This window comes from Mesoplodon densirostris, chromosome 8, assembly GCF_025265405.1.
Source record: "Mesoplodon densirostris isolate mMesDen1 chromosome 8, mMesDen1 primary haplotype, whole genome shotgun sequence".
Lineage (NCBI taxonomy): Eukaryota > Metazoa > Chordata > Mammalia > Artiodactyla > Ziphiidae > Mesoplodon > Mesoplodon densirostris.
In genome coordinates, this window is record NC_082668.1 from 13,388,425 (window position 1) to 13,415,197 (window position 26,773).

At 39.3% G+C, this 26,773-nt stretch overlaps 1 protein-coding gene across 1 annotated transcript in view; it reads right to left on the reverse strand.

The window, feature by feature from the left end:
- Nucleotides 1-26,773, reverse strand: part of NYAP2 (neuronal tyrosine-phosphorylated phosphoinositide-3-kinase adaptor 2) — a 256,266-nt gene that overhangs the window by 68,298 nt on the left and 161,195 nt on the right. Inside the window, exon 4 of the mRNA XM_060107303.1 lies at nt 5,259-5,468. Within this exon, the coding sequence (XP_059963286.1) occupies nt 5,259-5,468 (210 nt within the window). The remainder of the gene's footprint in view (nt 1-5,258; nt 5,469-26,773) is intronic.

Here is a 26,773-nt window from a genome sequence, read left to right on the forward strand (position 1 = left end):
CCCTTGAGATGCTTCAGTACTTCCCAGGTCACCTGCATTTCCATCATTCCATCCTGATGTTATCAGTTTGCAATAGATTTCCTTTGCAATGCCAAAATATGTCTCCAGGTTTATGCTTCTAACAAATGTGGAAATACATAACTTAGACCAAAAGAACTTCAAGTTTCAAGAAAAGTGGGGAAAATATTTTCCTTTGTGAGAGCAAAGACTAGTTCTATGTATGCAATGTAGAAGCAAAACGTATCTGTTTTGAAGAAGGCACCTCTCCTAATTCACTCACTGATGTTACCTGCCTGTCACCAGGCATCTCAGTCTGCATCCTATGGTGGACATTCTCAGAGAGCAAAAGCACACCAGGCTGAATACACAGAAACTGAGGTCATTTTAAGATTGTCTCATTTATAGTGTTAAGCCAAGGCCTCTGAGTTTACTTCCAAAGTTGCTTTTACAGTCAGGCAGGCCTGGCAGGCCCAAGTCAGGAGAGGTCTGCCTCAGCCTTTGTTCATTTTCCTCATCCCACATAGAAAGTTCTCTCTCTATATTTCTATGCAATTAATAATAATAATAATAATAATAATAATAATAATAATAATAATAATAATAAATGATTTTTAAACAGACCTGATACAATCCTGGTTAAAGACTCAATGTCTCCCATTAAGCCCTCCATCCTTTTTCTAGCCTGCCCTCATTTTTTGTTCTCTGAATGATTTTAAATGTAGAGTAAAAAGTAGATAATAATGAAAATAATACATTTAGTTATAATCTAATTCATTTATGCTCAATAGTTTTGTGTCATTAAGAAGCATAGTAATATCGTAGAGTGGCAGAGACCATGTTTCATGTTGTATATACCCTATAGTGTGTGTATGTATGTGTATGTGTTTTTGTCCCCAGAAACTATAACAGAGATAGATACAAGCTTGCAAACTATTTGTTGATTGATTTAGTAATTGAAATCTAAATTTTTATTAATACAATATTACTGGTATTATTTCTACTTTTATTTTTATTTTATTTTTTTTGCGGTACATGGGCCTCTCACTATTGTGGCCTCTCCCATAGCGGAGCACAGGCTCCGGACACACAGGCTCAGCGGCCATGGCTCACGGGCCTAGCCGCTCCGTGGCATGTGGGATCTTCCCAGACTGGGGCACGAACTCGTGTCCCCTGCATCAGCAGGCGGACTCCCAACCACTGCGCCACCTGGGAAGCCCCTAATTTCTAATTTTTCTCATAAGCATTTGGGTTCCAGTCCTCCACCACCTTCAAGACTCTCCCACTAGGGAATCTCTGATTTACTAAACAACGGTGACTTGAATAAAGTGCCGCAGCAACCAGTGGCACTCACTGTTAATTAGAGCTGAGATCTCCTGACACGCTCACCCACCTTACTTCAGCATTTCCTCCTTTCCTCAAAAGAGCTGTTAAGAACAACCAATTCAAGTGGCTAAACTACTTTTATTAAAGCAAATAGTCTGTGACTGGTAGCAGTTGGTATGCCTTTGTATGTGTGCACGTGTGTGTGTGTGTGTGTGTGTGTGTGTGTGTATGTGTTAGTGAAACAGACAGAGAAAGAACCAGAAGCAGAAAGTTGATGGACACAGAGGGGGGGATTTAAAAGTGGAACTGGTAGAACCTTCTTATATCTTGAGCATTAGGTGTGGAGCTGAGTACCTCCTTGTTTAGGGAAGAGGGTTATCGGTTGCACTTCTAGTGTAGTGTAGGAAGGGGATTCATAGTCCAGTGGCCCCGCGTCAAGGAACAATAATGAAGTATGAAGAGAAGAGAGATGAAGAGTAAATACTGACTCACTCTCTTTTGTTCCAAAAAAGCAAGTCCAAAATGTTCTCTTCACATAGTTACTTGCCTAGTCTGGACAAAGGCCATCTCACTGATGAGGATTATTCTTTAAGGAGTACACCATTTGTTTAAAACCCCAAAGGTGCGTGAACTTTATATTCAAATATCAATATTATACCTTTTTTTGCTAGTGGAATTATGCCATTTTCTAGTATAGAACTGGCACATTTTAGCCTCTTTCTTTTTAGAAAAATTAAAACTACCAATATAACAAATATTTTGCCTTTTCTCTTCTTCCCCTCAAAATTGGAATAAAATAGCCCATTCTCAAGGCTCTGATAATGCTTTTCCACTCATACAAAGGTAAAAAGTTGCAGAACAGAAAAACATTTGTCTTGTTGGAGAATTATAGGAACATTGTTACCAGACCTATCTGTACAGCTGCAGGTACAAAGGATTCTGGCACCAGGAAGTTTCCAACAACCAGCCACAACCCCTCCCCTTTTAGTATAAAAAAAGCTGGAAATCTAATTCAGGAAAGAAGATTCTTTGGCACACTAGTCCACCATCTTCTGGGTCTGCTGGTTTTACAAATAAAGTCACTATTCCTTGCCCCAACAACTTGTCTCTCAATTTATTGGCCTGTCGTGCAGTGAGCAGTAAAAGCTTGGACTCATTAACAATGCTGACTATCTCTGTCTGAGTAAATGGTCTCCCAGTCACCCATGCTTGAAGACTTGGAGTTACCATTGGATCTTTCATGATGAAAACTGAATTATATTATATCTATCTTAAAAATATTCAAATGACTACAAAAGTCCTCCACATAATGTTCAAAACCTAACCATGATGGGGCAGATAACTGTCCATTGCTTATGCAACACTCCCTCCCCATCCCTGCAAATAGATTGTTGATTTCATTTCCAGGTATAAGGCAGAGTTCCCTTGATTTAAGGGAAAGAAAGGCCCTCTATAAGCCCATGGAAATCCCACTCCTCTTCATTCAGTGATTGACCTCGCGGATGTTTCCCAGATCTGGCCAAGTAGATCAAAGAGAGCATCTGAAGGAGCATGATGTCCAGAAATGTCTCCTCAGCTTGTGATCACAAATATAACCATCAAGGGTAGCAGAAGAGAAGAGTTAGAAGGATAGAAAGTTCCTTGGGTCCTCAATGATATCACTAAACAGTTACAAGACTCCTGCAACTGCCTACCTCCAGACCCAGCACTATGGAGAGTTAACAGAAGCCAGTATTACTTTAGCCACTGTTAATTGGTAGTAACAGTGAATGCATTTCTGTTTAATGCACAAGGCCCTTCAGGATTCTTGCTATCTGGTCCCACCCTACTTTGCACTTTCTTCAACCTTCCCCAACCCTTCACAGCAAAGGTTCCATCCTGTAGTGTTTTAGATTTTCTTTTAGAAGGCTGACTTATTTCTTCTGTGTCCTCCAGGTGAGCAGCTCTTGATGGTTCAAGCTCTACCTCAAAATGTTACCTCCTCAAGCAATGATTACTTTATCTAACCACCAAAAGCCTCTGGTTGTTTTTCATGAAATCACACCCTCCCAAGAAAAATTAATTTCTCCTCTGTGTTGCATATTATTTGTATATAACACATTCTATTGCAATGATCCATTCATCTGTCTTGCACTTGCCTTTGAGCTCCCAAATATGAGGATGTCTTACTCATCACTGTATTCACAGATCCTAGAACAGTGGCTATTTTACATAATAAACACTCAGCTAATGCTTCTGGATTTTATAAAATACCCGTGGTCACAATAGGAGCAGATACTATTCATGGTTTTTTTGGATAGAACTGGTACAGACTTAGATAATCATTAAAAATATACTACTAATAAACCTAAAACTAATCACAATTCCCAACTGAATAGAGATGTCAACCTTCTTTGAGAGTGGATTTTTTTATTTATACAAAATGCTATTTGTTCCCTATGTTTTTTTTTTCTTTCTGACAAAATGCACAGATATCTTCTTCTCATATACCTGTAGATATTTATACTTTACTACCAAAAATATATTTTTAGAGTTCTGCTAAATTCACATAATGTTCCTTCTCTGAGAGTTGAACTCACGCTGTTGATTACCCATATGATACATGATATGGCTCCATCACCAAAGCTTTTAGTTACATTTTCAGTCTGAGGAAGCTGTTGCTCTACCTCTGCCTGGGTATTGTTCTAGAAACATCTTTTCCCCAATATAGAGATCATTCATCCTGTTCCAGTTTTTGTTTTTGTTTTTGTTTTTTAGGCTGTGTTGGGTCTTCATTGCTGCATGCAGGTTTTCTCTCTAGCTGCAGTGCACGGGCTTCTTATTGCGGTGGCTTCTCTTGTTGCGGAGCATGGGTTCTAGGCACGTGGGCTTCAGTAGTTGTGGCTCGCGGGCTCTAGAGTGCAGGCTCAGTAGTTGTGGCACACAGGCTTAGCTGCTCTGTGGCATGTGGGCTCCTCCTGGACCAGGGCTCGAACCCGCGTCCCCTGCATTGGCAAGCGGATTCTTAACCACTGCGCCACCAGGGAAGCCCCACTGTTCCAGTTTTAACTTGCGTGTGACTGTCAGAGAGACCACAGGCTAAACTCATGCTAATTGCTTTCCAAGATGAATATCAGAGTTGAAAAAACATTAAAGAATTGGTCTTTTCTTCAGAGCCCTAACACTCCTAAGGAATAGAAATCTGAAAACTACAGGTGGTTGCTTGATTATTTGCTGTTTATTTCAATTGACAGCTCTCTGAGTCCACCATATAGATCAATCAGTTCAAAGCACACATATTCTGCCTTTTAAAAATTGATGTTTAATAATATTTATCTATTAACAATGCAAAATTACATCACAGATTTTAATTTCAACTTGTGAATTTAAAGATGTGTTAGATTATAATTTTCCAGCTCTTTTGACCTACAGGGAAACTTAGTACCTTGCCCAATGACCAGTTACTCTCTTCAGCTTATTATTGATACATCAAATGATTCATAATATTTACTCTCTCTACTGCCTTCATATCGTCTTTGCTACATTTTTATCCTCAATTTTACTTCCTATTCATTTTTTCCCAGTTGTCTAGAATTTTTTGAAGAAAAGGAGGCATAAACTCTAAGTTACTTCAACTTTATAAATGAAAACTGCTTTAGATGAACCCCAAGGATTCTTTTTTTTAAAGAAATTTAGTGCAAGACAGTTGGAGTTGTAAAGGCTGCTGCATTGCACAGCTCTGAAAAGCACCATTCACTCCTCTATCATCCATGTGAAGAATGTTCCCTGTAGTGTGCCACATACTGTTACCTCCTTTTGTGTGCAGGGCTATTTATGTTGTCTCTATGAGTAGAGACAGAGATATCTGTGGTTATGGTTTTCTAAGTGATAATTTCATAAAAGCAGCTTCTAGACACCCAAGGACTTACCGTCTAGGAGAACATTATCTTTCTTACCTGAGCTGTGGTTTCCTGCTAGCAAGGTGGGGCTCACAGAGCATCTTCCCATTCTACTGGTGACCACAGGGGGCCCAGGTGTTCCATCCCATTCCTGAGCTTTGATAGGCTCTCTGGAGGAAGATGCCCCATGATGTCCTCTCTCTTTGTTGTCCAACTTTGGTATTGGTTCAGTGCTGTGGCTACGAACTTTCGGCTCCTCTGTTGATTCTGTGTATTAACCAGAATTATATTCTGTTAAACAAGAGTCAAATCCTTCCCAGATTCCTTAAATATTAAATAATGATTTTCTAAAATATTTTTAATATATTTTTGGAAACTTAGACTTGTGTAGAAGACTACATTTAAATAAAGCAGGGACAGGGAGCTGGGGGAAGATGGCGGAAGAGTAAGAGGTGGAGATCACCTTCCTCCCCACAGATACACCAGAAATATTTCTACACGTGGAACAACTCCTACAGAACACCTACTGAACACTGAAAGAAGACCTCAGACCTCCCAAAAGGCAAGAAACTCCCTACGTACCTGGGTAGGGCAAAAGAAACAAGAATAAACAGAGACAAAAGGATAGGGACGGGACCTGCACCATTGGGAGGGAGCCGTGAAGGAGGAAAGGTTTCCACACACTAGGAAGCCCCTTCGCGGGCGGACACTGTGGGTGGCGGAGGGGGAAAACTTCAGAGTAGCGGAGGGGAGCGCAGCAACAGGGGTGCGGAGGGCAAAGCGGAGAGATTCCAGCACAGAGGATCGGTGCCGACCGGCAATCACCAGCCCGAGAGGCTTGTCTGCTCGGCCGCCGGGGTGGGCGGGGCTGGGAGCTGAGGCTCGGGTTTCGGGTTTCAGTCCGAGCGCAGGGAGAGGACTGGGGTTGGCTGAGGGAAGAGAGCCTGAAGGGGTTAGTGCACCACGGCTAGCCCGGAGGGAGTCAGGGAAAAAGTCTGGAGCTGCTGAAGAGGCAAGAGACTTTTTCTTCCCTCTTTGTTTCCTGGTGCGCGAGGAGAGGGGATTAAGACCGCTGCTTAAAGGAGCTCCAGAGACAGGCGCGAGCCGCGGCTAAAAGCGTGGACCCCAGAGACGGGCGCGGGATGCTGGGACTGCTGCTGCCGCTGCAAAGAGGCCTGTGTGAGAGTGCAGGTCACTGTCTACACCCCCGTTCTGGGGAGCCTGTGCAGCCCACCACTGCCAGGGTCCCGGGATCCAGGGATGGCTTCCCCAGGAGAGCGCATGGCGTGCCTCATGCTGGTGCAACGTCATGACGGCCTCTGCTGCCGCAGGCTCGCCCCGCACAATGTGCCCCTCCCTCCCCCGGGCCTGAGTGAGCCAGAGCCCCCGAAGCAGCTGCTCCTTTAACCCCGTTCTTTCTGAGCGAAGAACAGACGCCCTCTGGCGACCTATATGCAGAAGAGAGGCCAAATCCAAAGCTGAGAACCGGGAGCTGTGAGAATAAAGAAGAGACAGGGAAATCTCTCCCAGCAGCCTCAGAAGCAGCGGATTAAAGCTCCACAATCAACTTGATGTACCCTGCATCTGTGGAATACATGAATAGACAACGAATCATCCCAAATTGAGGAGGTGGACTTTGAGAACAAGATTTATGATTTTTCCCCTTTTCCTCTTTTTACAATGAATTAACCCAAATTGAGAAGGTGGACTTTGAGAGCAAGATTTACGATTTTTTTCCCCTTGTTCTCTTTTTGTGAAAGTGTATGTGTATGCTTCTGTGTGAGATTTTGTCTATATAGCTTTGCTCCCACCATTTGTCCCAGGGTTCTATCCATCCGTTTTTTTTCTTGTTTCTAATTTGTTTGTTTTGTTTTGTTTTTAATTTTTTTAATCATTATTTTTTATTTTAATAACGCTATTATATAATATCATACTTTATTCTATTTTACTTTATCTTATCTCTTTCTAATTTTCCTACCTTCCCTCCTTCCTCCCTCCCTCCCTCACCCCCTCCTTTCTTTCTTTCTTTCCTTCCTCCGTCCCTCCCTCCCTCCCTCCTTTCGTTCTTTCTTTCTTTCTTCTACTAATTATTCCTTTCTACTTTTTCTCCCTTTTATTCTGAGCCGGGTGGATGAAAGACTCTTGGTGCTGCAGCCAGGAGTCAGTGCTGTGCCTCTGGCGTGCGAGAGCCAACTTCAGGACACTGGTCCACAAGAGACCTCCCAGCTCCATATAATACCAAATCACGAAAATCTCCCAGAGATCTCCATCTCAACACCAACACCCAGCTTCACTCAATGACCAGCAAGCTACAGTGCTGGTCACCCTATGCCAAGCAACTAGCAAGACAGGAACACAAACCCACCCATTAGCAGAGAGGCTGCCTAAAAACATAATAAGGCCACAGGCACCCCAAAACACACCACCAGATGTGGACCTGTCCACCAGAAAGACAAGATCCAGCCTCATCCACCAGAACACAGGCACTAGTCCCCTCCACCAGGAAGCCTACACAACCCACTGAAACAACATTAGCCACTGGGGACAGACACGAAAAACAACGGGAACTACGAATCTGCAGCCTGCAAAAAGGAGACCCCAAACACAGTAAAATAAGCAAAATGAGAAGACAGAAAAACACACAGCAGGAGAAGGAGCAAGATAAAATCCCACCAGACCTAACAAATGAAGAGGAAATAGGCAGTCTACCTGAAAAAGAATTCAGAATAATGATAGTAAAGATGATCCAAAATCTTGGAAATAGAATAGACAAAATGCAAGAAGCAGTAAACAAGGACCTAGAAGAACTAAAGATGAATCAAGCATCGATTAAAAACACAATAAATGAAATGAAAAATACTCTAGATGGGATCAATAGCAGAATAACTGAGGCAGAAGAACGGATAAGTGAGGTGGAAGATAAAATAGTGGAAATAACTGATGCAGAGCAAAATAAAGAAAAAAGATTGAAAAGAACAGAGGACAGTCTCAGAGACCTCTGGGACAACATTAAACGCACCAACATTCGAATTATAGGGGTTCCAGAAGAAGAAGAGAAAAAGAAAGGGACTGAGAAAATATTTGAAGAGATTATAGTTGAAAACTTCCCCAATATGGGAAAGGAAATAGTTAATCAAGTCCAGGAGGCACAGAGAGTCCCATACAGAATAAATCCAAGGAGAAACATGCCAAGACACCTATTAATCAAACTGTCAAAAATTAAACACAAAGAAATCATATTAAAAGCAGCAAGGCAAAAACAACAAATAACACACAAGGGAATCCCCATCAGATTAACAGCTGATCTCTCAGCAGAAACTCTACAAGCCAGAAGGGAGTGGCAGGACATAATTAAAGTGATGAAGGAGAGAAACCTGCAACCAAGATTACTCTACCCAGCAAGGATCTCATTCAGATTTGATGGAGAAATTAAAACCTTTACAGACAAGCAAAAGCTGAGAGAGTTCAGCACCACCAAACCAGCTTTACAACAAATGCTAAAGGAACTTCTCTAGGCAAGAAACACACAGAAGGAAAATACCTACAATAATGAACCCAAAGCAATTAAGGAAATGGGAATACAAGCATACATATCGATAATTACCTTACATGTAAATGGACTAAATGCTCCCACCAAAAGACACAGATTGGCTGAATAGATACAAAAAAAAGACCCATATATATGCTGTCTACAAGAGACCCACTTCAGACCTAGAGACACATACAGATTGAAAGTAAGGGGATGGAAAAAGATATTCCATGCAAATGGAAATCAAAAGAAACCTGGAGTAGCAATTCTTATATCAGAGAAAATAGACATTAAAATAAAGACTATTAGAAGAGACAAAGAAGGACACTACATAACGATCAAGGGATCGATCCAAGAAGAAGATATAACAATTGTAAATATTTATGCACCCAACATAGGAGCACCTCAATACATAAGGCAAATACTAACAACCATAAAAGGGGAAATCAACAGTAACACACTCATAGTAGGGGACTTCAACACCCCACTTTCATCAATGGACAGATCATCCAAAATGAAAATAAATAAGGAAACACAAGCTTTAAATGATACATTAAACAAGGTGGACTTAATTGATACTTATAGGACATTCCATCCAAAAACAACAGAATACACATTTTTCTCAAGTGCTCATGGAACATTCTCCAGGATAGATCATATCTTGGGTCACAAATCAAGCCTTGGTAAATTTAAAAAAATTGAAATTATATCAAGTATCTTTTCCGACCACAATGCTATGAGAGTAGACATCAATTACAGGAAAAGATCTGTAAAAAATACAAATACATGGAGGCAAAGCAATACACTACTTAATAACCAAGTGATCACTTAAGAAATCAAAGAGGAAATTAAAAAATACCTAAAAACAAATGACAATGGAGACACAACCACCCAAAACCTATGGGACGCAGCAAAAGCAGTTCTAAGGGGGAAGTTTATAGCAATACAATCCCACTTTAAGAAACAGGAAACATCTCGATTAAACAACCTGACCCTGCACCTAAAGTAATTAGAGAAAGAAGAAGAAAAATCCCCCAAAGTTAGCAGAAGTAAAGAAATCATGAAGATCATATCAGAAATAAATGAAAAAGAAATGAAGGAAACGATAGCAAAGATCAGTAAAGCTAAAAGCTGGTTCTTTGAGAAGATAAACAAAATTGATAAAACATTAGACAGGCTCATCAAGAAAAAAAGGGAGAAGACACAAATCAATAGAATTAGAAGTGAAAAAGGAGAAGTAACAATTGACACTGCAGAAATACAAAAGATCATGAGAGATTACTACAAGCAACTCTATGCCAATAAAATGGACAACCTGGAAGAAATGGACAAATTCTTAGAAATGCACAACCTGCCAAGACTGACTCAGGAAGAAATAGAAAATATGAATAGACCAATCACAAGCACTGAAATTGAAACTGTGATTAAAAATCTTCGAACAAACAAAAGTCCAGTACCAGATGGCTTCACAGGGAAATTCTGTCAAACATTTAGAGAAGAGCTAACACCTATCCTTCTCAAACTCTTCCAAGATATAGCAGAGGGAGGAACACTCCCAAACTCATTCTACGAGGCCACCATCACCTTGATACCAAAACCAGGCAAGGATGTCACAAAGAAAGAAAACTACAGGCCAATATCAATGATGAACATAGATTCAAAAATCCTCAGCAAAATACTAGCAAACAGAATCCAACAGCACATTAAAAGGATCATACACCATGATCAAGTGGGGTTTATTCCAGGAATGCAAGGATTCTTCAATATACGCAAATCAAACAACGTGATACACCATATTAACAAATTGAAGGAGAAAAACCATATGATCATCTTAATAGGTGCAGAGAAAGCTTACGACAAAATTCAACACCCATTTATGATAAAAACCCTGCAGAAAGTAGGCATAGATGGAACTTTCCTCAACATAATAAAGGCTATATATGACAAACCCACAGCCAACATCATCCTCAATGGTGAAAAACTGAAACCATTTCCACTAAGATCAGGAACAAGACAAGGCTAACCACTCTCACCACTCTTATTCAACTTAGTTTTGGAAGTTTTAGCCACAGCAATCAGAGAAGAAAAGGAAATAAAAGGAATCCAAATTGGAAAAGAAGAAGTAAAGCTGTCACTGTTTGCAGATGACATGATACTATACATAGAGAATCCTAAAGATGCTACCAGAAAACTACTAGAGCTAATCAATGAATTTGGTAAAGTAGCAGGATACAAAATTAATGCACAGAAATCTTTGGCATTCCTATACACTAATGATGAAAAATCTGAAAGTGAAATCAAGAAAACACTCCCATTTACCATTGCAACAAAAAGAATAAAATATCTAGGAATAAACCTACCTAAGGAGACAAAAGACCTGTATGCAGAAAATTATAAGACACTGATGAAAGAAATTAAAGATGATACAAATAGAAAGAGAGATATACCATGTTCCTGGATTGGAAGAATCAATAATGTGAAAATGACTCTACTACCCAAAGCAATCTACAGATTCAATGCAATCCCTATCAAACTACCACTGGCATTTTTCACAGAACTAGAACAAAAAATTTCAAAATTTGTTTGGAAAAACAAAAGACCCCGAATAGTCAAAGAAATCTTGAGAACGAAAAACAGAGCTGGAGGAATCAGGCTCCCGGACTTCAGACAATTCTACAAAGCTACAGTAATCAAGACAGTGTGGTACTGGCACAAAAACAGAAATATAGATCAATGGAACAGGATAGAAAGCCCAGAGATAATCCCACGCACATATGGTCAACTTATCTTTGATGAAGGAGGCAGGAATGTTCACTGGAGAAAGGACAGCCTCTTCAATATGTGGTGCTGGGAAAACTGGACCGGGACATGTAAAAGTATGAGATTAGACTACTCCCTAACACCATACACAAAAATAAGCTCAAAATGGATTAAAGACCTAAATGTAAGGCCAGAAACTATCAAACTCTTAGAGGGAAACATAGGCAGAACACTCTATGACATAAATCACAGCAAGATCCTTTTGGACCCACCTCCTAGAGAAATGGAAATAAAAACAAAAGTAAACAAATGGGGCCTAATGAAACTTCAAAGCTTTTGCACAACAAAGGAAACCATAAACAAGACCAAAAGACGACCCTCAGAATGGGAAAAAATATTTACCAATGAAGCAACTGATAAAGGATTAATCTCCAAAATATACAAGCAGCTCATGCAGTTCAATATCAAAAAAAAAAATGCAAAAATGGGCAGAAGACCTAAATAGACATTTTTCCAAAGAAGATAAACAGATTGCCCATAAACACGTAAAATGATGCTCCACATTACTAATCATCAGAGAAATGAAAATCAAAACTACAATGCGGTATCACCTCACACTGGTCAGAATGGCCATCATCAAAAAATCTACAGTCATTGCTGGAGAGGCTGTGGAGTAAAGGGAACCCTCTTGCACTCTTGGTGGGAATGTAAATTGATACAGGACTATGGAGAACAGTATGGAGGTTCCTTAAAAAACTGAAAATAGAACTAACATATGACCCAGCAATCCCACTACTAGGCATATATCCTGAGAAAACCATAATTCAAAAAGAGACATGTACCAAAATGTTCATTGCAGCTCTAGTCACAGTAGCCCGGAGATGGAAACAACCTAAGTGTCCATCATCGGACAAATGGATAAAGAAGATGTGGCACATATATACAATGGAATATTACTCAGCCATATAAAGAAACGAAATTGAGCTATTTGTAATGAGGTGGATAGACCTAGAGTCTGTCATACAGAGTGAAGTAAGTCAGAAGGAGAAAGACAAATACTGTATGCTAACACATATATATGGAATTTAAGAAAAAAAACAAAAGTCATGAAGAACCTAGGGGTAAAACAGGAATAAAGACACAGACTTACTTGAGAATGGACTTGAGGATATGGGGAGGGGGAAGGGTAAGCTTTGACAAAGCATGAGAGAGGCATGGACCTATATACACTACCAAACGTAAGGTAGATAGATAGTGGGAAGTGGCCGCATAGCACATGGAGATCAGGTCAGTGCTTTGTGACTGCTGGAGGGGTGGGATAGGGAGGGTGGGAGGGAGGGAGACACAAGAGGGAAGGGATATGGGAACAGATGTATGTGTATGACTGATTCACTTTGTTATAAAGCAGAAACTAATAAAAAAACAAAAAACAGGGACAGATCACATGGGTCTTTTTTCTGAGCTGTGCAGGTTATTATCAGCCAAAAATAATTACCTCTTCGGAAGTAGAGAACCTCAATGAATATTCAGTATTCTTTAGTAACTCTTCCCTTGTGCTAATCTTCAAGTAACTTCATAAAGAGCACTTTACACTCCTTCTCTTTACTTTCTCATCTTCTCTTCATTCTGCTACCCACTGTGACATGAATTTAGCTGAGCTACTCTACTAAAATTGCTTTTGCTTAAATCACCTAGTGCCTTTTAGTTGGCAAATTAAGAAGACATTTTAAAGCCATTTGATTACCCTTTGATTACTCTCTTATTGATATCTTCAATTTTCTTGGCTTCACTGATGGGCCATCTTCCTGTGGTGTGCTCTCTAACACCACGTCTGTGTCATTCATACCTTTTCTTCCTCCGAGACCCCCTTACATATTGTTTGTCCCCAGAGTTCTAGCTTAGCCACTGTTCTCATTCTACACATATTCTTTCTGTGATTTCACCCTCCAGGATTCAACTAGCAATTGTCTGATGGCTAGTGATTTCTAAATAGTTTATCAGAAGTCTGGACCATTCTCCTGAGCTGTAGACTCATTTATCCAACTGCCTACTGGATGGGTCCATCTGGATGCCCCTAAGATAACACAAATTTAACATTTACATACTTTACTGACACCATTTCTTACTAAACTAATGGTTCCTTCTGTCCTGCCAAACATCCAAGCTAGAAACTTCTCTGTCTCTTTCTTTAACCACTGCTCTCCAAATCCATCAGTCTGCTAATTCTACAGGTTTTATTTCTAAATATCTTGTTTTCCCTTCTGTTGCACTTTGTATCATGTCTACCTCAACTGTTCTGGCTCGAGCTCTAATCATTACCCTTGAATTATTGCAACCTGCCTCCTTGACTCTGTCCTTGACTCCCCAAAGACAAGCTCCGTATACTGCCAAAGTTATCTGTTTAAAATGAAAACCTGATCGAGTGTTTTTTTCAGGGACTAGATGCGATAGCCATTCTGTAAGGCATGTACAGAAGTGCTTAAAAGCATATGTAATTTGGAATTAACAGATATACACTACTATATATAAAATAGATCACCAACAAGGACCTACTGTATAGCACAGGGAATTTTACTTAATATTTTGTAATAACCTATGAGGGAAAAGAAGCTGGAAAAGAATATATATATATATATCACTTTGCTATACACCTAAAACGAACACAACATTGTAAATCAACTATACTTCAATTTAAAAAAAATAGGCAATGGGGCTTCCCTGGTGGCGCAGTGGTTGAGAGTCCGCCTGCCAATGCAGGGGACACGGGTTCATGCCCCAGTCCGGGAAGATCCCACATGCTGCGGAGCCACTGGGCCTGTGAGCCATGGCCGCTGAGTCTGCGCGTCTGGAGCCTGTGCTCCGCAACGGGAGAGGCCACAGCAGTGAGAGGCCCACATACCGCAAAAAAAAAAAAAAAAAAAATAGCCAATGGGAAAAATTTTTTTAATAAATCACTTCCTAATTAAAAAAAAAAAGCACATGTAGTAAATAAAGAATGGTTTAGGAGTGATACCCACTTGCTACATTCAGAACGATGTTATTTCAGAGAAATGATGTGATAGCCATTCTGTAATGCACATAGATAAGTGTTTAGAGACAAAAACAAAAAAATGCAAATCTGTCCTTAATGTAACCCTGACTAAAATCCTTCCAGAAGCCCACTGTTACCCACAGAAGTATGTCTAAGCTCTTTACGACCCACAAGATTCTCCACCATCTCACTCTTTCCTGCCTCTCTAACTTTTTTACTTCCTACCTGAACGTTGTATTCAAGAAATCTCAATAAATTGGCTGTAGCTTCCTCTTCTCCACTCCACTTCCAACAAAAACTTCCAAGAACAACAACACTGGTTTCTATAGCTACCATCTCCTATCTCATGTGCTTTGAATACCCTTACATCCTGTCCTTTAATTGGGGAACTCTTTCCTCAGTCAAGGTTACTCAATTTAAGTATCCTTGAAGCCTCTCCATCCCATATATCCAGCCCATGTTGGGATAAGGTCATCTCTGCACTGACATTGCCTTGTATCATTTTGCTGTGTACCTGTTCTTCTTAAGACCCGGAGTTCTTTAAAGGCAGGGTCTGAGTTTTGATTTTTTCTTTTTTCTCCACTTGGTGCCTCTAGCTCTTAACATATTGCTCAGTAGGTATTTAAACAATTCATTTATGGAGTAGTTTTCCCAACTCCTCTGGCATCTTTCTGATGTGTGTAGAAAATACAACATTTTTAATGGAACAAGAGGATCAAGCCAGTGTTACAAATGTACTGAAGTGGCACAGAGCTAATAGTATTTTAAAAAATCTGGTTACCTAAAAATCACAAGTTGTAAAATTCACCAGGTTGAAAGTTTAATTCAAATAAAGATCTTTGAGAAAGACCATAGTGAAAAATTACAGAAATGGTTCAGAGAATCTGTATTTTGTTTTCTTTGCATGTAAGTTCAAACACTCATCATCTTCAAACAGTGTGATAAGACAGATGTCACACTTTGGTCCCCTATTATCTGAATCTGTGGGGCAGAGATAGAATAGTATATAATACAGTAAGCAGCTGGGTGAGGGATCTGACAGGCCCAGCTGGGATCCTTGGCCATTGTGGCCATATGGCTGGTGGCCCATGACATTGAGCCCTTGGTTTCTCCACTTGGAGCTTCATTTTGCTTAACTACAAAATGGAGATAATACCAGCCCAGCCTAACTTTCCCAATTTAATTTGAAGGATCTAATAATATCCTACATTTTAAAATATTTTAAAAACAAAACAGGGCCACACATGCAAAAAGTAGCATTCATTTAAAAAATTATAGCAATTTGTCGTTTATGAAGTTATTTATTCTTTCTACATTTGTTTTGGATAATCACTGAGAGACTGAAGATACAGATAGAAAATTGCCACATAGAAAAATAGAATTCTTGCTGATTATCTACAATAACCAGCCCAGAAAGCCAACCTACAGTCTATAATTCAGACTTGTAGAAATTCATACCACTATCTCTAGCAAACAATAACCTGTATAACAATTGGCCCAAATCAGCCAGGATTTGATTAAAAACTGACAGCTTCCCCAGTTTTTGGCCCTGCTTTTAGCATAGGACCAACCAGAGAAAGTCAACTATGTTCTCCTAACCAACGACATAAGATGTCCTGCTTCTAGTTAGGCTGCCTATAGCTTCCCTATGCCAACAGCCTCCACTGGGAGTGTAACTGAAGCCTCCTCTTTTACCCACTATAAAGCTTTCCCACTCTTCTCCCTGCCTTGAGTCTCTGCCAAATGTGGTGGCTGACTGCCTTGCTTCAGCAAGGCCTGATGAAATAGCCCTGCGTGTTCTCACTTGTTTGCTCTTCGTTTATTTCCACATTGCTATGGTTCCTCCCAGCTCCCAGGTGCTATGCAGTTGTGTAAACACATGTCAAAAATATCATTCTATGAGACAGAACTTAAACCAGGAGGGTAGTCCCATAAGAACAATCTTAGAAAGATCCCTGGACCTGTATATAAGCTTAAGTCCCAGTTATACTGAAATCAAATATAAGTAAAAATATTTTAAACTAATCCATTCCAGCAAATAATTATAGCAAGACAATTTAACCAACACTTACTTTTCTGTGCCCTGAGTCGAATGGAATAAAACCAGTATCAGAAAAGAACATCCTAGACTATTCCCAAGCTGTTTATTCACAGTTTCAAAGAAAATGTAGCTCTGGCATCCAAATGTCACAGCATCAGAACCTAATGACCCATCTGTTTCACCTCACGTTCTCTTCCAGATTTTAAACTAACCATTGGGATGTTTGCCTTATTATCGACCTCTATGTTTTATTCCCACTGCCATCATTAAGCAATTACATTTTTTTTCTTGTCTCTCTCTCTCTCTCTCTCTCTCTCTCTCTCTCTCTCACACACACACACACACACACACACACACACACACACACACACACACAGAGTCTTCTACCACTGGTATTGAAATTAACCAAACTAAAAAAATGCTCTAAGTTAACAATGGGTCCAATAGTGTTCCTGCAGGTTCGGACACTATTTTAAATATGAAAGGCTGAGGATGTCAGAGTCTCCCCACCAACCTCAGTTTCTTTGTTCTCATTCAAATTACTCACATACACACACCAGGGAAGTATCATTTAGGTCTCAAATCTCAACTAAATAAAAGTCCAACACAGCTTTGGGAACAAAAAGGAGTCTTTTTTTTTTTTTTCTTCTTCTTTCTTTGTTTTCAAGTCCCAGAGTTTAGCCTTCAGTGAGTTTTGGCAGGTATATTTAGAGAAACCTGAACAAAAGGTTTGCAGAAATCATGCTACTCAGACTTGTGCCAGTGTACCTTCACATCCTAAATAGAAGGCAGAACTGAAAAATCTGTAAGAAAATCATAAATGTATTACTGAGAATTTTATTGGTGAATCAACCATGTATCCCGTGATATTCAAGAAGAGCTTCCTACAAAATACATTTTCTAATTAAAATAAATATGAAAAACTTTAAAATAGCTGTTGTAAAGAGACCAATGGAAAGTGGACAGTTAGACTAAGAAATTCATACAATAAGACATATTGAAAGCTCAGAGAAATCTATTCAGAGGAATAAGGATGTGTTTATCCATATATCTCAATGTTTTCTTAAAGCCCATTGAAAACAAAAATTGGTTTTAGTATCAAACTTTCCTGAACAAGATCAATCTTAGGTACCATGGTATGTTTTTCTTTTTAAACATTTTTATTGGAGTATAATTGCTTTACAATGTTGTGTTAGTTTCTGCTGTATAACAAAGTGAATCAGCACTACTTACAATAGCCAGGACATGGAAGCGACCATGGTACATTTTTACGTGGAAACTAAGTTCTTTCAATGTTCACAGTTAAGCCCCAGTATGTAGCACTGGGCCAACTATGAAGAAGTTGCTCATCCTCTACCATGGAGTGTTGACTATTGATCTAAAATCTGATTCTCACATTGAAATCTGATCTTGCTATGAAAAAAGCATATATTATTGTATTGCATTTGTCTTTCATATTGTGCATTTTACATATCACTGTCTTAAACTTTTTACAGTGTTTATGTTGAAGATGGATAAGTAAGGATAAGAGAACAGGAGTCATCTGTTTATGGCCAACATATTCTCTACAGGATGCCAATTCATCGCACTTCATGCTGTGAAGTCCTTTCTCAAAGTTTTCCCATTTCCTGCTGCTTATGCTGTCTGTGAGTCTGTATTTGTCTCTCCAGTTTCTAACTCATTCCTCTCTGTTCCTGCCCTGGGCCACTTAAAAATCACTTGGCTCCCCAGGTGGGTGTAATGGCTTTCACCATCAGATCTGCTGCCCACCAGATACTGACTTTCCCCAGAGTCTTTGACTCTTCCTCATCAACATTCACTCTCTCAACAATGAAGCAGTACTGAGGACACTTATAAATCTCCACCACCTAAAAATCCCTCTCAAGTTCTAGAGACAAAGAAAACAATTTGCAGTGATGGACCGTTACATATGGCTGTCTGGGGAACTACAACTGATTAAAAATGTTTTATCTTCTCTCCAAAGTTGTTTCTTTCTTTCTTTTTTTTTTTTTTTTGGCTGGAAAGATCATGTAATTACTGATTTATATGTCTGGTCTCCCCACCAGACCATAAGCTTCTTAAGACTAAAGACGTCATCTTTCATGTTGGTACTTAATACCTGATATCAGTGAAAATCAACTGAATGAATGCATCATCCCTGCTTCACTCAGGACAGTGAGCTTATTAGCTTTTACCCCTGGATGTAACCTTATCTTAGGCCATGACTCACAGCCTTCTCTCCAACCTTTCCAATCTCACCCAGCACATGGGCCATGGCATGAACCAATAACCCTCACTGACAAACATAAGCTAATTACTGTAGCCAAAATTATTTTTTTGTTAACCCATACATGTTTCTAATTGACTTACGAATGATAGACCAGAAAACAAGTGATCTACCTGGGAAAATTAGTATTATTGGGAAATATGATCAGTAACACTGCTTTCTTGGGGGACATAAGACTGCATTCTCCTTTCTTCTTTTTTTTTGCAATATTTATAAGGATTAATTTACCTTGTCATTTAATTGCTTCTCTGAACATCTACATGATTCAGATGACTTAGACAAGAGGCTTTTATATTTATGGTTTGTGACTGCTATTGTACTAAAAAATTCACACTTTCACATAGGGGTCCCTTGGTTACAAAATATGGACTTAATTGTGCCTGACAATATGGGGACCAAAACTCATGTTGCTGATGAGAATTCGAGCTTCCTATGGATGTAAAAAATGCTTCAGAATGGTCCCCTCATATCGGTATAATCATCAAGATCAAAGTCTCTCTATTCTATTCCAACTGCTGAACCATGGAAATAATGAAAGGTGATCAAAGGCAGATTAATTAGGCAGAAAAGACAACACATTTAAACTCTAAAGGAGGCACTGCACTAAATTGTATTATCAGATGGGTATTAGAGCTGAAAGAGACCTCGGAAACCCCAGTCACAACAGCTCATCAAAAGCAAGGTGTGAGTGTATATAATTGCTGATGGTCCGCCTGCCTTTGGGAGGGTAGCCTGAACGGGGAGTTCCCATCTCATGGGAAATCTGGACACAACTGAGAACATATTTAATTGCTGGAAAGCGTTTATACAGTGCTCAAGTTGGCCTCCCTCCAAGCACCACTATTTGTTGGTTGTTGGTCATCCTGTTTCTGGAACTACTCAGAGAACTAGTCTAATTCTGTGTTTAAGTAAACACACTTTAGAATCCAGAGTGAGGGAGTCTGTCTCCCCTTGGCCATGTCATCTTCAGAATACAAATCTAAACTCTCGCTCTCCTGGTCACCCTGGCCTGGGCAATAATTGCATGTGATGGTGTCTTTTAAAACTGGGGTGTCGGGCCTCCCTGGTGGCGCAGTGGTTGAGAGTCTGCCTGCCGACTCAGGGGACACGGGTTCGTGCCCCGGTCCAGGAAGATCCCACTTGCCGCGGAGCGGCTGGGCCCATGAGCCATGGCCACTGAGGCTGCATGTCCGGAGCCTGTGCTCCACAATGGGAGAGGCCACAACAGTGAGAGACCCGTGTACCGCAAAAACAAACAAACAAACAAACAAAAAATAAACCTGCTGTCTAGAGCTGATCAGAGCCAGACAGCCTGACATGGTTTACCTACGAGTCCAGGTGGGCGCTGGGATCCTCCCCTTGCACTTCCATTATTCCACCTCCCGAGTCCCCAGAGAAAAGAGGGCAAAGGCTCCCCTGTCTGCACAATGAAAAGGCACCAGGGAGAAGGGGCCATTTTTAATATTTTTATGATTGTTTCCCTCATGTGAACTTTGTCTTTTGGGGTCAGTTATGTCAATTCCAACATCTAAGGGATGACTTCTCTTCAGATATATACAGAGAAAGAACAATAGCTCAGGTATCTAGAGATTCCATGGTTTTAAAGAAAATCAGAAAGAAAATCCAGGTTTGAGTTAAGAAGGCAAATAAAATAAAACCTTGGTTTTAATAAAATAAATGAGGTACATTATTTAATAAAATAATAAAACAAATGAGGCCCATGGAAGTAGGATAGACTTTGCAAAGAGTCCTAATCATTTGACACACCTAAAAACAGCTCAGAGCTTTTACACAACTTGCTCAAGGTCACACAAATGACAATGAGTAAAAACCTGATAAAGGTTTCCTGACCACCACTCAGCAGGTAACTCTCACCCTAAGACATAGGAACTCACATACTGACTTATATTTAAAAGTTATTTTTTCATGGTTGCGAAGGATGATGCTTATTCATAGGGCAGAAAAATAAATAGAATTTTAAAGGCCATGTTTGGTCTTCAAAAACTCTCAACCAAATGTCCACATGATTTAACTACTTGCTTTTTTCAAGAGATTTTCTCTACCTAAAAAACCTTCACTGAAGTCATCAGGCATAGCTCAAATGTTGACATATTTTAGTAACACTTTCTTTAAGAAATTCTGGCATTGCAGGGTGATGAGAGACAATTTTCTCAAAGAAAGCAATCTATATTTTTGTTTGTTCTCCTCAGGCAGAAGCCAAGAGGACCTGTGGGTGAAGACTAGTTAGATGCTGACCAAACTGTTTATTCTCTCTGACCACCTAGAAAAGTCATACTTTCCAGTATCCCTTGCAGTCAGGGAGAGCCATACAACTGATTTCTGGTCATTAGAGTGTGAGTGGAAGTGATGTATGTCACCTCCAAGTTTGGTCCTAAAACTTTCCACAAAACCTCATCCTCTTGCATCCCCCTCCCGCTGGTTGGGATTTTCTGAGGTCCTAGATGCTGGAAAAGCCATCAGTTGGAATATCCCCAATAACTAAGGGGAGAATAGTCTTTTCCACTGAGCCCATTAATTCATTGTCACGTGTCTGTGACATATGTGGTGACCTGTGACATGAACAAGATATAAGTTGTATTCTATTAAGCCACTGAGGTTGTGGAGTTGTTTGCTATAGCAGTTGGACTACTCTACTACAGATTTCAATAGATAGTATTTCTCATTTTCTCTCCTGTAAAATATACTCTAAATATAAAATCCTTGGTAATTCCCTGATGGTCCAGTGGTTAGGACTCAGTGCTTTCATTGCTGGTGCCCGGGTTCAATCCCTGGTTGGGGAAATAAGATCCTGCAAGTCTCACATGGTGTGGCCAAAAAATATATATATATAATAATAATAATAATAAATAAATAAATAAATATAAAATCCTTGAGTTTCTAATGAGGACAACATTTGTATTGGCATATTGACAGAAAAAAGAAGGGCAGAAAGGAAAGTTAAATTGCCAAATATGGTAAAGGAGTTCAGCAAGCAATGCTTCTCTCTTAGGTCTGGTTATAATAAAAACACTTTACAAAACTGATAAATACATCTTTATTGAGTATGCAATAGATATTTTAAACACTATGGCTTCAGTAAGTATGTGCTGAATGTACAAGTGGATGAGCGTCTGAAATCACCATTCAAGTAGCTTATATATTTTATTGATATTAATTTGAATGAAGATGTCATCCAATTTTTTTCCAAATCGTTTTTCATCCAAAAGAGTAGCAAAGAACAAAATCTCTAAGAAATAATTTTTAAAATAAGATTATTTAAAAAATATTCACAAAGAAAATATTGACCATTTCTTCAACATAAAAATAATTTAGATATAAATAGATACATTTAGAAAAAAATTCTAAATAAATTAAAATATTTTTCTCAGAACTATCAAAGCAGTAAACCATTGTGGAATGGGGTTGAGATGATCTGGAAACAATTCTCAGGTCAGTTCAATAAAACAACTCTCTTGAGCCTTGGTTTTCTCAGATAAAATTATAGATTTGAAATAAATTATTTCTAAGTATCCTTCTAAGTCTAAAATTTTATACATCTATGATACTAAAGTTCCTACTAAAAGCAAAATAGTTCATGAGGTTTCAATAATATCATTATATCTGTTCTAAAATATTTATTTCCACTTTATATTTCAGCGTTTTACATTCTTGAAGGTGATTTTTGTAGTTTAATAATTCCTCTTCCAAACAAAACACAGTAAACTATAAAATAAATAAGAGAAAGTGAGCTCTTAAAAAGCACCAATGAATTGTTTAGGATCATCAGCAAACTCAGAATCTAATTTTTTTTCTTAACACTTGATTAGGAGAAAATAAGTGTCCTGGTATAAAATATACAGATAATACCCTCAATGTTTTCCCTTGTCAGTAAAAAGGAAAGTGAATGTTTCCTAGTCACTACTGGAAAGGCAGGAATGCCAGTTACAATGTCTTATAACACCAGCAACAGCATTTTGAATTAAGCTTCTACGTAATCAGTGGCTACAGTAGGTCAGAGGCTGCACTAGACTCTTTACAAATAATATTATCGATCCTTCCCAGGCAGGTGTCATGATTTCCTTTACTGCTAAGGAAAAATGAGGGTTTGTCCTCTTGCTTAATAAGCTCCCCAAGGCCTGTTGGAGGTGGACAATTGGAGGAATCAGGATTTGAACCTGGGTCTCTCTGAACAAACAGCCACAGCAGCGAGGCTTTGTTTTGTTTGGTTTCCTTTTGTATGGATTCGTATAAGGAGGATTATTTACCTTATTTAAAAAAATCAATAACTTTCTTTTTAGAAATTGTAGAAACAGGAAATTCATATGATGAGATTTGGGAGAAATCAATTGTCAATCTAAATAGTGTAAATTACAAACAACTCAGCTTCTGCGACACATCAACATACAAATTATAAAGAAGTTCACATTAGTTTTCAGTTGGGAAGTAGATTGGATTAATACTCCTGCAGCATACTGTGTAATCCAAACCATAGGTATCAAGAGATATCTATCAGTAACACTGAAACAAGTCAGAAAAACCAAGAAAGTGCATTTTCTAAGACTGGTTTGAGCAGTTCACTCAAAAATATATTTTTTTTGGATTGCTTTGAAAAAATAAATGGCCAGTGAAGAAAACTATATATTTTTTCCTTATTGTATTCAATTAATGATAAAATGTACATGTCTCGCTCCATCTGTGTAAACATCTTGCATGTCAGGCACTGTTGACAGTGAGAGAATAGGACAGTGAACTAAAACACCATGACATCTACTCACATGGGGCTCCTACTCTAAGAAAGAGAGAAAACAATTACATGGACTAATACAGTCAGTATTTGAGTTCTGATAAAAACAAGGAGAGATGGTGGAGTATAGCAAAAGGGTCTAAGAGCTCATTTTCCTAGTAGAGCAGTCAAGAAATCTTGATTGAATAGTGATTCAACAAGTGACAAAGGGGAGGCTGAGGATGGGCTCGATGAGTTTTGCAGCCCGGGAAAACTAATTGTTCAACGTACACACAAGTTGGAAGAGAGAAAGAGGGTCTGCCCAGCTACAGCAGAGAGAGGAAGAGGAGGGAGGTACTAAGTGAGGTAGAGCTGGGTCAGATAAACAAGGTCTCCTTGGGGCAAGGGCTTCATTGCAAATTCTGAGAGCAAGGGAAAGTAATTGAATGTTTTTTACAGTGATAGACCAAAAATATATATTAAGACTTTTAAAAGATCACTCTAGTTGCAGCATAGAGAAGGGACTGATGTCTAGTCTTATAAGTATTGGGTTGGTCAAAAGTTTCGTTCAGTTTTAAGTAAAAATAAAAGACACATTTTCATTTTCACGAAGAACTTTATTGAACAATGTGTTCACTAACCGAATTAACGTTTTGGCCAACCCAATACTTCTTTGTCCTTGATAAAAAATCTGAAGAGGGAAATGCGTGAAAATGAGGGTTTTGACTGGTTCTTTCCAGACTTTTCCTAATGGAGTGATATAATGTTCCCCTAGCCTATATTTCATTTCCATCCACAATATATTCTAAAAACTTGCTTCTAGTCCAGCTCCCTCTTTTTCTTCATCCCAAGCCCAACCAGCTTGCTGAAACCTCAAAATCTATCAATTAATGTGTTCATATAGGTGAAAGGCAAATTCTGCATGGCATTAACACCTACAACTCTTAATGGACTATAGGTATTGTTCACAAAATGCTTTTACAGTTGAATAAGTTGGGAAAATGCTGGGCTACACAAAGTTAAACAGCCTTGTTCTCTTAAGATTTCTTCAAGTCTTTAACAAATTTTTGTACATTGTGCCTGTCTAGGAGGTTGATATAATCTGCAGTTTCTTGAACTTATCCTCTAGGGCATTTGTTTGTTTGCTTGTTTTTTTCTCCCTACTCCAAGAAAAATCTCATGGCTTCTATAGCTACACAGAATGTACTCTGGAAAATGAATGGGTGGCCCCCTGACAGCCTGCTGCTAGTAGAGATGAGGCTGGAATTCAGACTCAATCCCATTCTATAACATAGTTTTGGAGAAAAAATAAAACCCTGGTATGTAGTTGAAATTTCCAGTTATTTACTTTTTCCTTCTCACCGTTTTGGACCTGGATTGTGCCATCCCCCCAACCCCAATTCATTTGTTGAAGCTTTAATATTGAATGTGACTGTCTTTGGAGATACAGTCTTTAAATAGGTAATTAAGGTTAATGAGGTCATAAGGGTGGGATCCTAATCCAATATGACTGGTATCCTATTCATAAGAAGAGGAAGAGACACCAAGGATGCACACACACAAGGAAAAAGCCATGAGAGGACACAGTCAGAAGGCAGCCATCTGCAAGCCAAGGAGAGAGGCCTCAGGAGAAACCAAACCTCTTGATACCTTGATCTTTGAATTCCAGCCTCTAGAACTGTGAGAAATACATTTTGATTTTTTAAGGCACTCAGTCTGTAGTATTTTGCTTTGGTAGCCCTAGCGGACTAACATACAACTGTACATGGAACCTTAATCTAGTTCTGCTATGCTCTAGATTTTAATTAAGGTAAGGAGAAATATGAAGAAATGAGTGGAGGAAAACAGATGTTTGTTGACTAACTGCTCTGTGATTACAAAATTCTCATTTTACTGATGAAGAAACCAATACATGCTGGTGAACAATAAAGCCAAGATTTGACTCCCAGTTTGCCTGACTCTGAATACTGTCTTGACTCCAGTATGCCACATTTTCCTTCTGAAATCCTATTTCTTTATTTTTAAAATGTGAGTATCATACAATATAAGATCACTTTTAAGGACATTTCCAAATCTCAAATACTATGATGTTATTTACATTTTATATGATTGAGTTTCATATATTTTATTTGGAGCAAATTTAAATACAGACAGTGTCACCTTTAGCCCGAGGCAACCAGGGCCCCTGTCCTGGGCACTGAACTCTGGAGATTCTCTTTCTGATTCTCCTCCTGATGCACTCACCATGGGGCAAGGAGTCTAGGAGGCCAAGAGCCTGTGTCCATCCGGAACCTGCATCCTCTCCTTCTAGACCTTTCCTCATACACCCTGAACTGCAGATCTTCCTGTGTTAATAGTCCCAAGATGGTTTCCAGACTCTTTCCTTGAGTCTGTCTTCCCCCAGACTGATCCTAACAACAAACTCCCAGCCTGACAAAATAGCACAAGCAAATACTTTCAAACAAAGGGTAGAGAGGAACGATGTTTCAGGTTCTATAATACATTCAGACTGTCTAGAAAAAAAGGCTTTATGTTAGGAAAGAATGGAACCTGAATTTACATAGAAAGGGAGAAACAAATTAAGGAGGGTTTTGAGTGACAGGCTTCAGAGTTTGTACTTATTTATTTTATTTTTTCTTTTGCGGTACACAGGCCTCTCACTGTTGTGTCCTCTCCTGTTGCGGAGCACAGGCTCCGGACGCGCAGGCCCAGCGGCCATGGCTCACGGACCCAGCCACTCCGCGGCATGTGGGATCTTCCCAGACGAGGGCACGAACCCGTGTCCCCTGCATCGGCAGGTGGACTCTCAACCACTGCGCCACCAGGGAAGCCCTGTACTTATTTTTGAGGAGTAGAGTATGGTGATGTCATCAGTATTAAAGGAAGATTCTCCCAGGAGAAGTGTGCAAGAACCAGGAGGACAAAGTGTAAGGAGTTATCCCAGGTCAGTGGCTTTTTATCAGCACCATCTTATCTCTGGACATATGAAATCCCCAGAACTCCTGATACCACTACCTTAACATTCTGATGTCATCAACTTCTTAAACATCCTTTTCACTGTATCCTACAGACATAGATACAAAGGTGCAGAAATATAAAATATTTAGTTGCATATCTTTTTATAAACAATTTTTAGTGTTTGCATCCAATGCAGATGAACCTGTGACTATCGACCAGATGAAGATCTTTTTTTTTTTTTTC